At 42.8% G+C, this 15,047-nt stretch overlaps 1 protein-coding gene across 10 annotated transcripts in view; it reads right to left on the bottom strand.

The window, feature by feature from the left end:
* LOC123849498 (uncharacterized) overlaps positions 1 to 15,047 on the bottom strand; it is a 211,325-nt gene that overhangs the window by 187,415 nt on the left and 8,863 nt on the right. For all 10 annotated transcript variants that reach the window (XR_006792079.3, XR_010407558.1, XR_006792080.3 and 7 more), the window contains exon 2: positions 8,474 to 8,617. Coding sequence is in view for 3 of the 10 variants with exons in the window: in XM_064578974.1 (XP_064435044.1) it covers positions 8,474 to 8,617 (144 nt within the window). In the remaining 7 variants the exon portion in view is untranslated. The remainder of the gene's footprint in view (positions 1 to 8,473; positions 8,618 to 15,047) is intronic.

Raw genomic sequence — 15,047 nt, 5'->3', positions numbered from 1 at the left:
TTATAATGATCACAGACGTACTTTACAGGTTTCCTTGTGGGGTGCCCAAGAAATCAAAATAATGATTGCACTGAATGACTGGTAGGCGTTCTTATGAAAATCTGACTGGATACACGTAAAACATTCTGCATGAGGTCATATTATTTAAAAAGAGGTGTGCTGAACTGAATGAGAATTTTTAACTTCATATGTAAATTGCAAAGATGTTTTCTTTGTGGGGGGAACAGGGCACAGATAGAGGACCTCTGCCTCAAATGTGTTTTCTTTAAAACAAAAACTGGCCAACTCTTCATTAGATTTTAGGTGGGAAAGATACAGAGAAGATCTGAAAATACATCAGGCGTTTTACCGCATCTCTTTGCATCCCGATCACCTTTCTCTTCAGGTTTTGGGTTTGGGTTTTTTCTTTCTTTTTTTTTTTTTCATTATATTTTGGAGGAGGTGAGGTAGCCCAGAAGCATGTAGAGTCATCCAGCTGTGGCTGCTCCCTGGCATGATTACATTCTATTTTGTGTCCAATGCCGTCTTTTTCCCCAAGAAGGAACTTAGGAGGTCGGCGGGGGCACCTGGACAGAACATGGTAGAAGCCGCAGGTGAGAGCCTGGTCTGGATGCTGGAAGAGACTGGGACAGCCATGGCCACCCTCACGCTTTCTTCTGCCACGACTTCTGGGCACTTGTCCCCGCGCTGGGACGGCAGGGGTGCAGGAAGGAGGACGAGGTCATCCAAGAGGCCGAGAATGGTTGTTCAAATGATCAGATCAGGCTAAGTTTAATAGGCAGGAGATCTTTTTTGTTCGTGTTTTCCCTAAGAGCAGAAAGAAGCTTGGGAGAAACACCCGAGTAGTTATATACAATTTAAAGGAGCTATTCTTGGAAAGAGCTGAGTTGCAGAGTGAGCTCCATGTTGCAATACGATGTTGTTTTCAACATGCTGAGGGTGGGGGGGGCGCCGTAGTCGCCAATGGCCAGTTACACAGGGTGTCCTGCTTAACTTGTGTCAGCTGGACTGGATCACAGGGCACCCAGGCACATTTTGAGCGTGCATTTCTGAGCATGCATGTGAGGGTGCTGTAACATTTGAATAAATAGCCCACTTAAAAAATAAAGCAGATTGCCCTCCCCGATGCGGGTGGGCCTCAGCCAATCCACTGAAGGCCTGGGATAGGGTATCCCGTCCTTGGGCTGGGCAATGTACCAACAGCTCCCCTGACTCTCAGGCCTGTGGGCTTGGACTGGAATGTATGCCATGGGCTCTGGGGTCTCCAGCTTGCCTACAGCAGAACTTGGGACTTCCCAGTCTCCAAAATTGCATGAGCCAAGCCTTACAATAAATCTCTCTCTCTCTCTCTCTCTCTCCCATACATAAGATATGTATATGTCATGCATATATATGCATGTAAGTATCTCTAAATACATACGTATCCTACAGGTTCTGTTTCTGTTTCTCTGGAGAACCCTAATACACTGAGATTTATGACTCACAGTGTATAGACTTCAGCTGAAGCCATGTTTGTGGGTGATACCATCCCACGAAGGCCCATCAGGAGCAGAGAGAACAGCACCTGGGACAGCACCCCAACATCCACACTGGGGCGCAGGAAGGGCCTATAAACAATACCCAGAAGGAGAAGCCAGAGGGGCAGGAGCAGAACCCAGAGCACTACCACAGGAGAAACCTGGGGGGAGACGCATTTGAACTAGGATTTGGACCCTCCCCTTGCTAACCTCAGACATTCAGACTGCCAATTTTCTACACTGACTTGCTTAATTTTTGTAGCTTCTCCATATTATCTGAAATGTCACTGCCTGGGAGAGTTGCAAATGGAAATGGAATATTGCTTCTTAAAATGTTTTTTTTTTTTTTTAAAGATTTTATTTATTTGACAGAGAGAGACATAGCGAGAGAGGGAACACAAGAAGGGAGAGTGGGAGAGGGAGAAGCAGGCTTCCCGCTGAGCAGGGAGCCCGATGCGGGGCTCGATCCCAGGACCCTGGGATCATGACCTGAGCCAAAGGCAAATGCTTAACGACTGAGCCATCCAGGTGCCCCTTAAAATGTTTTCCTTTTAGGCTTCATGGGGAGCTGGCATGGTGACAAAATATCCTTGCTCAGACCACGTGTTGCGGGCAGGGGGTCCGCGATGGGAGGGCCGGGTGTGATGGGCGTGAGCAGCACTGAGAGTGGAGACCATCAGACCACAGCTCCTCCCTCTTGGGACAGTGTGAACTTTATGCTAGCACTTAGGAAGTGTCCTGTCCAAAGGTGGGGGGACCCTGAGCTGAACGAAGCCTTTCTATCTGCCTTCTGGGTTATGGATAAATCCAGGATAAAGGAGCAAGGGAAGTGTTCCACAACAAAACAGACAGATACAATCAGGAGGGACATTCACGCTGCAACTGCATTCACTAGAGCTTGTAACTGTCCCTCCAGAAAGTCAGAGTCATATGGCAAAGTGCTTGGGGGGGCAGAAGGGGACTACGTTTTATTAAGACAGATTATACTAGACAGAGTAATGCAGTGTATAGTCCTTAACTGGAGCCTGGTGTGTACATAGAAAAGCAAGTTCTGAAATAATTGGAAAACTTAACTATGACTTGATGTTGGAGATACTGGGGCACTATTAATTTGGTTAGGCATGGCAATGATCATGTCATTATAAAGTAAAGTATCTTTTTAATAAAAAAAAAGAAATGCATATTGAAGTATTTAGAGGTGAATTGGCAAAATGTCTATAACTCCCATTGCCAATACTGCAGAAAAAATGTGGGGGAGGGATGTCTTTATTTTAAAGAGATACACAACACAATATTTATGTCATGTCTCTAGTTTACATTAAAACATTTTACACACACACACACACACACACACACACTAATGAAGCAAACAGAGCAGATTTTGACATTACTGATGTTTACCGACATCTGGTTCCCCCTACTTTCTGATAGCCTGGGGAATTAAACTCCCCCGTGTTCTTGAAGTTAGTTCCCTAAGGCCAGGTCATCAGATCTGCCAATGGAACGTGAGCAGAAGTAATGAGGTACATCAAGGGTAAGCATCTCATCACCTGCATTGACTCTCCTGTGTGCCCTGGGCTGCACCATAGCAAACTCACGAGGCTCTTGTTTAATGTGGGTGTCGTAAGATCATGGGGCCTCCGCCAACCTACATCCCCAAGCAAAGCCCCTCATCTTCCCACCAGCTGCGTTGGACATAGAGCAATAAATTTGTTGCTTTAAGAGCTGCTGTAAGGCCGCTGAGGTTACTTGTTACTGAGGTATAACAATCTTTCTGGGCTGACACAGTTAGCAAGTATTAAAGCTAGGTGTCGGGTTGATTTTATTATTCTACTTTCCTGGAATGTCTTATAATAAAATGTTCAAGTAATGATTTTCTTTGAAAATGAGTTTCTATACTGGTGGTATTAGTTCAAGGAGACTATTTATGTCTTGTTTGTGATACTGGAGCCAACTCTGTGCAGTCGGAGTAAATATTTTGGTACAGTGGAAAGAGTCAGGACCTGGTACTATTTTTATTTTTTAAGATTTTATCCATTTATTTAAGAGAGAGAGAGAGAGAGCGAGAGCATGAGCAGAGGGAAAAGCAGATGGAGAGGGAGAAGCAGGCTCCCTGCAGAGCAGGGAGCCCAAAGTGGGACTTGATCCCAGGACCCTGGGACCATGACCTGAGCCAAAGGCAGACGCTCAACCAGCTGAGCCACCCAGGTGCCCCTAGACCTGGTACTATTTCTGATTGACAAGAATCAGATTCTTTGGATTTCAGTTTCCTTTCCCGTGAAATGAAAGCAGCCTCTAAGCTGCTTTCCATTTCTAAACGGTAATGATTAAGCAATTTAAGCACCTATCCAATTACTTTTAAATGGATATAAACATATATATGTATTATGTGCAGCTGATATTAAGTCTATTTGCTTTTTCTTGGAACTCAAATTTCTTTCTTGATCATATTAACTTTGTTTCTTGTGTAGATACATGGCCGAGAAACAAATTTTTAAGAAGATGGTGACTTTGAGGGTGAAAGCAAATAAATTTTATTTTCCCATCTCAAAGTATCAGCCACATAATAGCCCATACAAGAACTAAGTACCTATGAAACACCTCGGAGAGGCATGGAACCAAAAGTATATGGTAGGTGTGCGTTTATAGAGATCAAGCTGTTTACAGTTCTTACTCTTAAGAAGAAAGCTGGAGCTGTTTTAAGTGTCAAAAATAAGGATTTTAGTACTATTTTAAGGCAATAAAAGCAATATTTAAACAGAAATAGCAATCAACAAGGTATGACACGGGAATCATGTGCTTTGATAAGACTCCATGGTGACCAGAAGTTGGAGGCTGACTCCTCTGGTTTCTACATGGAGGGAGCTCGCTGGAGTGACATTCTGGGCCCCTTCCACTCTTTCCTTGTCCCTGGGAGGAGAAAGGGCTCATCTGACTGGTCAGCATCAAAGTCAGGATGGTGGTTCTGTTATTGCAACAGTTATTTGCGGGAGGAGGGGGCACACGGAAGCCACTTCTAGGCTGGACGGCAAAGCTCTGTTTCTTGACTTGGGTAGTCGTTTCAAGTATATACCTTACAATAAATCATTAGGCCACATGTTTGTTTTTTGGGGTTTTTTGGTAGTTTCCTGGATCTTCACTTTATTTTTGTTAAAGATTTATTTATTTATTTATCTGAGAGAGAGAGAGAGAGAGCACAAGCAGGGGGAGGAGCAGAGAGAGAGGGAGAAGCAGACTCCCTGCGGAGCAGGGAGCCCGATGCAGAGCTTGATCCCAGGACCCTGGGATCGTGACCTGAGCCAAAGGCAGATGCTTGACAGACTGAGCCACCTAGGCGCCCCTGAATCCTCACTTTATAGTAAAAAGATTTTGATTGGTCATTTGGGTAGAGGGAACTAAGGGTCTGTGGCTTAGCCCCTTCCTTTCTTGTTTTCTCTCTTTGGGCTGTACCCGTCTGGAGAAATGGGCTTTCTCTCCTCCTCCATGCCTGGGGTCTCAGGGGACCAGGTCCCCCACAGATGGGGAGGTCAACAGTTCTAACAGCTCGAGGGGCTGTTCAGTTTTGTCAATGACTGAGGAAGAGGCTCTGGTTCTGGAGACTCGTACTAGCGAGGCCATTTGGCTGCAGAAGGAAAACCACATTTGCTAAGAGCCCTAACAGTGATCAGAGTAAGAGAGGAGACCCCTTGATAACACAAACACGTATGTTGACTCTCCCACCCCCCACCCCTTTTCTCGGCAGGTTGGGGTGGGGGGAGCGTAGTATAATGTGCATTTTTGGTCTCGCTTTTTACTATCCAGTGCTGCTGTCGAAGATGAGAAAACATGAAAAGGGAAAGATGTAAGTTGGGTAAGTGTCAGTATGTAGAATGAAAGCCGTCAGCAGCATCCCTGGATATGTCCAGTAGAGACAGGTTCATAAGCAGAGAGGGAACGAAAAGGCGAAAGGGTCCCTGCAATTCGTGACTCTAAATATTCATGAGGTTTTCCCTTCAACCACTCTTTGTGGCTCTCTGTGTCGCAGTCTGAGAAACGCAAATACAACCCTGGGCCACTGTGCAGGCTCTCGTAGTGATTGGGACAGGGATGTCTGGCTGTGGGCCCCTCCTCTGATGGGGTCTCCTTGCTCAAGGGTCAACAACAGGGCTGGGATGTTTCGTGTGGCAGAGACAGACAGACACACAGCTGACATTAACACAGTGCCACCAGGATTGAGGGAGTTAATCCCACCGCCCTGCTTGCACCCTTCCCTGAGCCCATTAATGAACCCTACTTCTTTCCCTTTGCTCCTTGCCGTGTGTTTTAACTGACTTCACAATCGAAGTGCATGGAGCAGCTTAATTTGGCCAATGAGACCGTCTGCACTGGGGTGTCTGGGATAGCTTGGCTGCCGGTGTCCAGTTGGCAATGAAGATGGGATGCATCCCAGCTAGGTGTGCAGGAAGAACCAGGTCACATTGCAGAAATGCTCTGTGAGATTAAAGCAATATTTAAGAGGAAGACCGTCAACCTAGGAGACCGTGAAAAAAGTGATGAGTCTGGCATAAAAAAGGCATTAAAGCAGGAGGTTAGGAAATAAATCCAGGTCAGAACTCAATGGCAGCCTGATCAAATTTATAGAGAAATAAACCCCCAGAAAACCCAAAGCCAAAGGCGATGTCCTCGGGGTTGGTAAGCTGTGAGGAGCGCGGGCATAGATGTGCGGCAGATGTCCGAGCAGCACCTGTCTCTCTGGGAGCTGACCCCAGAGGGTGCTCTGCTCGGGCAACCCAGCTCCCCACTCCACCTGGGGCCACAGGGAGGACCACTATGGTCCACGGCACAGAGTGTGATTCACGAACCCAAAAATACTGCCCATGGCCCTGTCGCCCGTCACAAAATCGAGGAACTTACAAAAGGTCAGACTTAAAGGAGTAAAGAATTGGATCAAGTCTTGGGAAACATGAGTTAAGAGTGGGAGAAAGAAGACTCTGCCCCTGGCCACTCCGTCACTGTAGGTTTGTCTTTCCAAGAATGTCTTACAGATGGAACCACCCCATACTTGATGCCCTGAGCCAGGCCCCCGAGATGGACCCCATGTGCTGAGGGTGTCAGTCCCATGTCTCTCCTCGTTGCCGAGCAGAATCCAGTGCTGCGGCAGTCCCACCATCTGTCCATTCTCTCATGAGCCAGAGGACATTTGGGTTGTGTCCAGTTTTTGATGATTATGGGTAGAGCTTATACAACATTCTGCATGAAAAGGACGTTTCATTTCTCGAGGGTGAGATCCCAGGAGCGGGACTGCAGGGCCATCTAGTAAGTGTCTGTTGAACTCTGGGGGATACTGCTGAGCCCTCCCTGGGTTCCGCTTGCTGCACATCCTTGCCAGCCCTTGGTGCCATTGGGGTTCTTCACTTTAACCATCCTAATAGGTGTGTTGTGGTTCCTTCTTATTCTTTTTTTTCCCCTTTCTTGGGAAACTTTGGGGATTCATTGATCATCAAAACAAACAAAGAAACAAAACCCTGTCACTTATTGCATACCTGGAAGGAAAAGTACGAAAAGTGGGAAAAAAGTGGGAAAAAAAAGTACGGAAGAGGGGAAGAAATCTGAACAGCTGAACAGGAATAAGAGTCACCGGACGTCATCAGAGGAGGGGGTTTAGAACCAGATGTTATGGGGGAAACATGGAAACAATGGCTCTCTCTCTCTGACAGGAAGACCACACAGAGCGAATGTGTATTCTCACCTCCAGCCACCCCTCCGTGAGGTCGTGGGAACACCCAGGAGCCTAGAGCGAGGACCCAACGACAGCAGATCATCCCGTGAGCGAGCTATGCAAGCCCTTCACTCTCTCCCACCGTCCATCCCTTTATCTAGAAGTTGCTGTTTCTGATAACCATGATTTCTTATCTCTGTTTCATGCTGGCAAGTAGGCTTTGGGGCTAAAAATCTGTCCCAGTCTGAATCTGCATAGACACCAATTTCACATACTCTCTCTCTCACACTCACACACTCTCACACACACACACGCGTGCACGAGTCCTCGGACAATATGTTGGGCATAACAACAAACTGAGACACTAATTAGAGAACAGTGAGAAACATTGACAAGCCCTAGTGCATGGGCCACACGTACCCCTGGCCAGACTTGGGGGGACCCTGGCTCTCGACTCCTATACAACGAAGAGGTACAGCGCAGCACAGCCTGAACCAGAACGTGTGACTCACCATTCCTGTGTGAGGCTACCACCTCCCAGCCAGGGGGCTCGCTGGCATTGACAAACCTGAGGGGAAGCCCCTGGGCCTCGGGCCCTCCCTGGCCTGGTGCTGTGCTGATACCTGAGTTGCCTGGAAGGCCTCCATCCTTCAGCCACTGCTGCAAGACCACAGTCGACCCAAGGTTGGGGAGATGACCAAGCGGGCTCAGTTACAAGCTACCGTTGAAGGCATCATTGCAACAATGCATAACCGTACTTTGCACTGAGTCCTAAACAATACCAAGTGGTCTAATACTTGGTGTGCAAATTGACAGACTCTACACTGAGATGTTGTTGGGGAGGGTAGAGCGGTACAGCTAAAAGTCACAACATTTCCAAGGGATGGGTGGGATGTGGCCCGACGCACACCTTAAAGGAAACGTCTGGAGCCATAACACAGGAGGCAATGGGCGAAGTAGCTCAGAAGGAAAGAAATACACCAGTTGGACAAGACACACTATCTCACAGAGGATAGCAAATTGTGCTCCTGAAACCTTAGAACACCAAGGAAAAAATTCTTTGAAAATGAGGGCTGAACAAAGACGCATTCCCTGACCAAGAAAGCCATTTTAACAGCCATCCAAGGGAGCAAGCCTTCCATCCATCAAGGGAGAAACGGAATCGTGAGATAAAGCGAGCCGGAGATGGTGGACGGGTTACAGGCAGCTATCACACAGAGCAAAGGAACACCATCTCATAGCATGGGTACAAACTCACAGTTCGCAGTGGGCGTCCCTCCTGCCGCTGCCCACACACCTCTCCCCAGTGACGGCACCAACCGGGCCTGTGCGCGTGGGGAAGGCTTCCACTTCTCCATGCCTCCAAGTGGGAAGTACTCGAAGTTTCTTTGACTCCTTTGGCCTAGAGAGAGTTAAGAAGCACCAATTAAAAATAGGTGGGAATGTAAACCAGTGCAAACACTGTAGAAAACAGTATGGAGCTTCCTTAAAAAAATTAAAAATAGAATTACCATATGATCCAGTAATTCTACTACTACTCAAAGAAAATGAAACCATTGATTCAAAAGATACATGCATCCTTATGCTTGTTGCAACATTATTTACAACAGCCAAGATTCGGAAGCAACCAAATGTCCATCAATAGATGGATGGATAAAGAAGAGGGGGCATGCATGTCCACACACACACGCACCAGAGTATTACTCAGCCATAGAAAACAATGAGATCTTGACATTTGTGACATTTGTGACAACATGACCTAGAAAGTATTACGCTAAGTGAAATAAGTCAGACAGAGAAAGACAAATACCATATGATTTCACTTATATGTGGAATCGAAAAATCAAAATAAACAAACAAAGCAAAAAGAGACCCATAAATACAGAGAACAAAGTGGTGGTTGCCAGAGGGGTAGGAGGTAGGGGTATAGGCAAAATAAAGGAGATTAAGAAAAAACTTCCGGTTATAAAAAAGTCATGGGGATGAAAAGTACAGTATAGGGAATATAGTCGATACTACTGTAATGACCTTGTATGGTGACAGATGGGGACTGTACTCACCTTGGTGAGCCCTGAGTAATGGATAGAATTGTCCAATCTCTATGTTGTACACCTGGAGCTAATATAACATTGTATGTCAACTATACTTCAGTTGTAAATAAAAATTTTAAAAAGCTTAAAAAATAAATTAAAAAATAGGCCAGAGCTCAAAAACAAAAAACAGGGTGCACAACAAAATAAACTTTTAAGGTTTTAAGGATGCTGGTGTTTCAAGATAAGCCCCTCTCTCACAGAAGTGGCCAAGAGGAAATCTGTAACAATAACTAAGCCTCTGCATAGCTGGATTGACCAAAAGGCAGAAAAAATACTTTAAAAAGTGAATACAGGGATGCCTGGGTGGCTCAGTTTAGTGTCTGCCTCCAGCTCAGGTCTTGATCCCAGGGTCCTGGGATCGAGTCCCGCATGGGGCTCCCTGCTCAGAGGAGAGTCTGCTTCTCCCTCTGCCTGCCGCTCCCCCTGCTTATTCTCTTTCTCTCTGACAAATAAATTAATAAAATCTTTAAAAAAAAAGTCAATACTATTAGGTGTAAGTTAAACTCAAAAATTTTGTTGGTAAGTGCAGAGGTATATAAATTGTATTAAAAATGGCAGGAGTAATATAGCTGTCTTACACGAATCCTTGGACAAATTGTATTAGTTTGGCAATTCTGAGTTAAAAAGTAGCTGTGTATCTTCTCTCTAACCTCATTACTTTAAACCTTCTGAATTTCCTCTGTTGGTTTTATGGGTCAGATAAATTATTCTTTGCACAAAATATTTTAGGGCATGAAAATATAAACATGTGTATTTAACTAAAGAATAACTGCCATTTTATAAAAGAATTGGTTTTTGTAAACTCCAAAAAATAGTGCAAATCATTTTAACTTGGTTATTTCACTTCTGCTATCTGCACGTGATTTTTAAACATCATCCCTTTGTTTTTAAAATTGATGATTATATTACACATCAGATGTAATTTTTGAGATCTTTTGATTTTAACACCTGGGACTAATATTAAATTCAGTTCATGAATAACACTGTCACCTGAAATCTTTGGGGATTAAAGTGCATAAATACAGATTATAAAAATGATCCATCACTCTATTAATACATACTTGCTTTCTGTGAAGTTCCATTTAAGACAACAAATGTATGTGGCATATATATTGACTGTTATGCTACATTGATACAGTTAACTTGTTTTGAAAGGCTGAAATTAAGACTTTAAGTTTTTATCCAACTACATACATGCATGTGTGTGTATTTAAATAAATAAATATGCATGTAAAATGTGTTTAACTGAAAAAGCTTATGAATGATAAAGAGGAGAACGAATCATTCAGAAAAATATTATTTTGATCTTTGAATATACAGTGTTCTCTAAAAAACCCCAGGAAACAACAAAAAATTCTTTGTCTCTGTGGAGGACAGAACTATATAGTTAGCTCTTATCTCCTGAAGAGTAGAACTTCAGGAGACTATTCACTGTTTGTAGCTTTGCACTGATGTTTTGAATCATTTTCATTAATTAATTAATTTATTTATTTTTAAAGATTTTATTTATTTGAGAGAGAGAGAGAGAGAACATGAGGGTGGGGAGGGACAGAGGGAGAAGCAGACTCCCTGTTGAGCAGGGAACCTGATGCGGGACTCGATCCCAGGACCCTGAGATCACAACCTGAGCCGAAGGCAGACACTTAACTGACTGAGCCACCCAGGCGCCCCTCTTGAATCATTTATACAAAAGTTCCTAATTTCTAAAAAGCTATGTTTACTTACCAGTATGTTTAATTTAAACCTTGCTTTTCTGACTTTAATAATTTCTTTTCTTTAGAAAACTAGGACATATGTTCATATTTTGATGTGCTTAAATGTTTGACAACTCTCTCTTTTTTTTTTTTTTAAGATTTTTTATTTATTTATCTGAGAGAGAGAATGGGAGACAGCATGAGAGGGCGAGGATCAGAGGGAGAAGCAGACTCCCTGCCGAGCAGGGAGCCCGATGCGGGACTCGATCCCGGGACTCCAGGATCATGACCTGAGCCGAAGGCAGTTGCTTGACCAACTGAGCCACCCAGGCGCCCCGACAACTCTCTTTTGATATTTCCCTTCCCTGATCTAGGTCCACAATGAAAACAAAACTGGCAGATCAAAAAAGAGAAAGTGATTAATTATGCAGTGTTAAAATGTCATCAATATGAGCGTTTCAATAACTGTTTGCTTTTCAGGTTGAGCAGAACATGCATGGGTTTGTGCATAATGATGGAGGCAAAACTATTCAAGAGTTGATGTTTATTCTTAGATATGAAACCCTTGTAATTTGCTGGCAACTATAATACATACTTAACAAAAGAAACCAAAGGCTCTGGGCACTTGTCAATATCCTTGCTGATCATAAGTTCCTCCCAAATAGGGGATTCCACTCTCCAACCTTCTAATTAAATACCATGGACAACTCAGAGCTATTCAGTCTTATCACTTACAGATGGTTTCATAAACTACACATCAGAAATTGGGTTTTCTAGAAGTGGGAAGAAAAAGAACCTCAATAAAAAATGGCACCAGATACCAAACAGACTTCCCAAGGGGCAAAATTAGGATTTCCAGTACTCTATTTAGGAAGAGATGATTCCATAGACATGTGTATTATTATTATTATTATTATTATTATTATTATTATTATTATTATTTGTTAAGCTTCCTAGGTAATTCTATTGTTCAGTTAGGGACTGAGAACCACTGGCATAAGGTGTGAATTGCCCATCAATTTTGCAATGTCACCCAATATTTGAGAGTGGAAAACCATTCTTAATACTGGTGATGTATATAAGTGGTGTTGTAAGCTGTTGGAGCTCCCAAATGTGGGGCCCATCTGCACCTGGGCACAAGAGCCCTGTGTTCTGTTTGCACACATAATGTCAAGATAATTCGTTGTTGCATTTTCTAGCAACAGAGTTCTAGCAGAACTTTCTGGGCAACTCAATTTTATTATGAAAGCTCACATTATTAAATCAACACTACCTTGCTTGCCGAAGAATATACTGACCATAGAATTTAACTTCATCAGACATAAGTACAACAATCTGTGATACTTAAAACACAAACTTACAATGATCTTTTAACTAAAAAATAGCTTAAAATGTGTAGATATTTTAACATCTAAAAATATCTTTAAATATTGTCATTTAATTCATGGACCCCATTGAAGAATGAAGTGTTTAAAACATGTTATAATTAAAGAAATAACAATTTAATTATTTACTCTGTGAGAATTAGTACAACAATACCAGATTGACACTGCCTACTTTACAATTCTAGTTTAAAAGCCACATGTTGGGTCTAGAGATACATCTAAAATTTAGAAGTAATTTTGGGGGTTTCTAGTCCTAGTTCTGACTTCATGGAAAGCCACAGACCTTATTTTCATTTGTTCAACAAGAAGAACAAATATTTTTTTTTTCTTTTTTTTAAGATTTATTTATTTGAGAGATAGACAGAGAGAGCACCAGTTTGCGGGGGCGGGGTGGGGGGATAGGCAGAGGGAGAAGCAGACTTCTTGCTGAGTGGGGAGCCAGACGTGGGGCTCGATTCTAGGACCCTGAGATCATGACTTGAGCTGAAGTCAGATGCTTAACTGACTGAGCCACCCAGGTGCCCCAAGAACAATATTTTCAAGCATCTAATTTGTCTCAGGCATTATAGAGGTCCCTGGGATGTTATGGTGAGTATGATGTACAAGGGGCTGTTCTCCAGGATCTTACAATCTAGCAGGAATTAGGTGTGGATCCTGAGAATATACATAAGAGCCACAGACATTCTTCAACAGAATTTAGAAATCAGTCCTGGCCCATGGACTTGAAAAAGAAGAGTGTTCAATCCCAAACAGCAAAACTTGACATGTGGCTCTGGATTACATTTTCCCTAATTAACCTATGTACCAGCAGCGTTACAGGGATGTGCCTGTGAAAAATAGAAGTTCTTACTCTCACATTTAATGGGAAATAAAGTTGGCTTTCTCTTTGGGGCTGAACATGACTTTTGGCTCTAAAGGTCAGAAGATTCCAGGGCATTTGCTCAGTTATGATAGACTGTCTCAAAGCTGACATCAATCACAAGAGCTTCCAGACTGCGCTGTCCCTCCCTTGAGCTCTGCATCCCAACACCTCTCATACTTGAAGGAGACATCTGTTGTTTAAAAATTAATGTTTCATAAGTATGTCATTCTTGGGCTTTCTCCTTTTCTTTCAATGTGATTACTATCTCCAGCAAAACTTTCACATTGTCTCTCTTTCCTCCTGAACCACTACCTGTTTTTAGAAAAAAGGCAGAGGCTCCACCGGGGCACGTACTCTGTGTCAACCTCCTGAGTGGTAGCTGCTCACAAACCTAACACATGACAAATGTGTGGGGAAACACAGATGGTCTGCGCCATTGCTGATTAACGGGGATTAAAAGTCAAGAGTTCTTTCTTCCATGTCTCCCAAGCCCCAGTTTTCTAATTTGGTGATGTGTAACAATCAAGTGACTTTAGATGAGATGGCATACATAGTTTTGCTATTGGACGCATCTATAGGAATGCTGCTGATTAAAACAAGGTCTGTCTCATTTCCTGAATTATTTATAAATTCAGTTGCTTAATATAAACTAAGTATCCAAGGCAACACACTGCTCTTGATATGGGGGTTTGACAAAGGAACTTTCATTGACTGCTTGGGGTTGCAGACAAATGTAGCACACTGGCTTTCTGGGGCAGAGTCTAAAGTGGGGATATTCCATCCCCCAGGACACATTGGCAAACTTGAAATAATTAATTAATAATTTGAAAATATTTTGTGGTCTGCATAAAAGAAGCTTCATTTTGAGAATGAAAACTCTTCTGCGAGAATATAAATATGCTTCTGGGTTTTGACTGAATCTCTGAGCCAATAGTCTCCAATTTTTAAAAAAATCACACATACCATCAAGAATATGGTAAAAAATGGTAAGCATATAATTTCATGTCTGTGCATATAAACATGCACAAATAACAGTTATTGAAAGGGGTAAAACATAAGCAGAAGCCCTAATATTTTTTATCCTACCCCAAAGTATATTGTCTTGGAGATCACTGCTCGATGCTAAAATAACTGTCTCTTAAAAATAATAGTAATAAAAGCTAACATTTATAGGATGTTTTTAATATGCTCAACAGTACTAAGTGCTTTACATATACTATCTCACTTAATCCTCAAACAACTGTAGAGAGCAAAAATACTATTTTCTCCATCTTATAGATGAAAGTCCATCGCTCAAGCTCATGCTGCTAATAAGAGGCATCACTTTCACTGAAATTTATGTAGTTTGAATCCCAAGGCCACGCTCTTGCCATGCTGTTACCTGAAAAAGTGACCTTAGGTTCTGCAATATATTTTTAACTTCTCTTCCTTTTTTCTTCCTTTACATTTTTAAAATTTTCAAATAATATATGAAAATGATGTTAAAATGTAAATGGTAAAAAAATGCACAAGAGGAATGGGAAAAGTCTCCCTTCCCCCTGACTCTATTTTTTAAATAACTTGCTAAAAGATCCTGGGCATTGTGATATTAAACACAGTAAACTTTTTTCCCTCAAAAGTACAACTGAATTATTTTTGCCTTTGTTTGGAGTTCTGTTCTGGTAATGGTGGAGTAACTCATATGGACAAAATTTAAAATCAACTAGCTGAAGGCAGTGCAGAGGGAAAAGCAGGAAGAAACTGGAGGGGAGTTGACACTTGGGAGAAAAGTACAATACTGGTGAGTCTCCTGCTTTTT

Source organism: Mirounga angustirostris, unplaced genomic scaffold, assembly GCF_029215605.1.
Source record: "Mirounga angustirostris isolate CCGP_5_RB_7025 unplaced genomic scaffold, mMirAng1.0.hap1 SCAF_15, whole genome shotgun sequence".
Classification (NCBI taxonomy): Eukaryota; Metazoa; Chordata; class Mammalia; order Carnivora; family Phocidae; genus Mirounga; species Mirounga angustirostris.
Note: the sequence above shows the minus strand (reverse complement) of the source record. Positions and strands in the feature narration are given on the sequence as shown.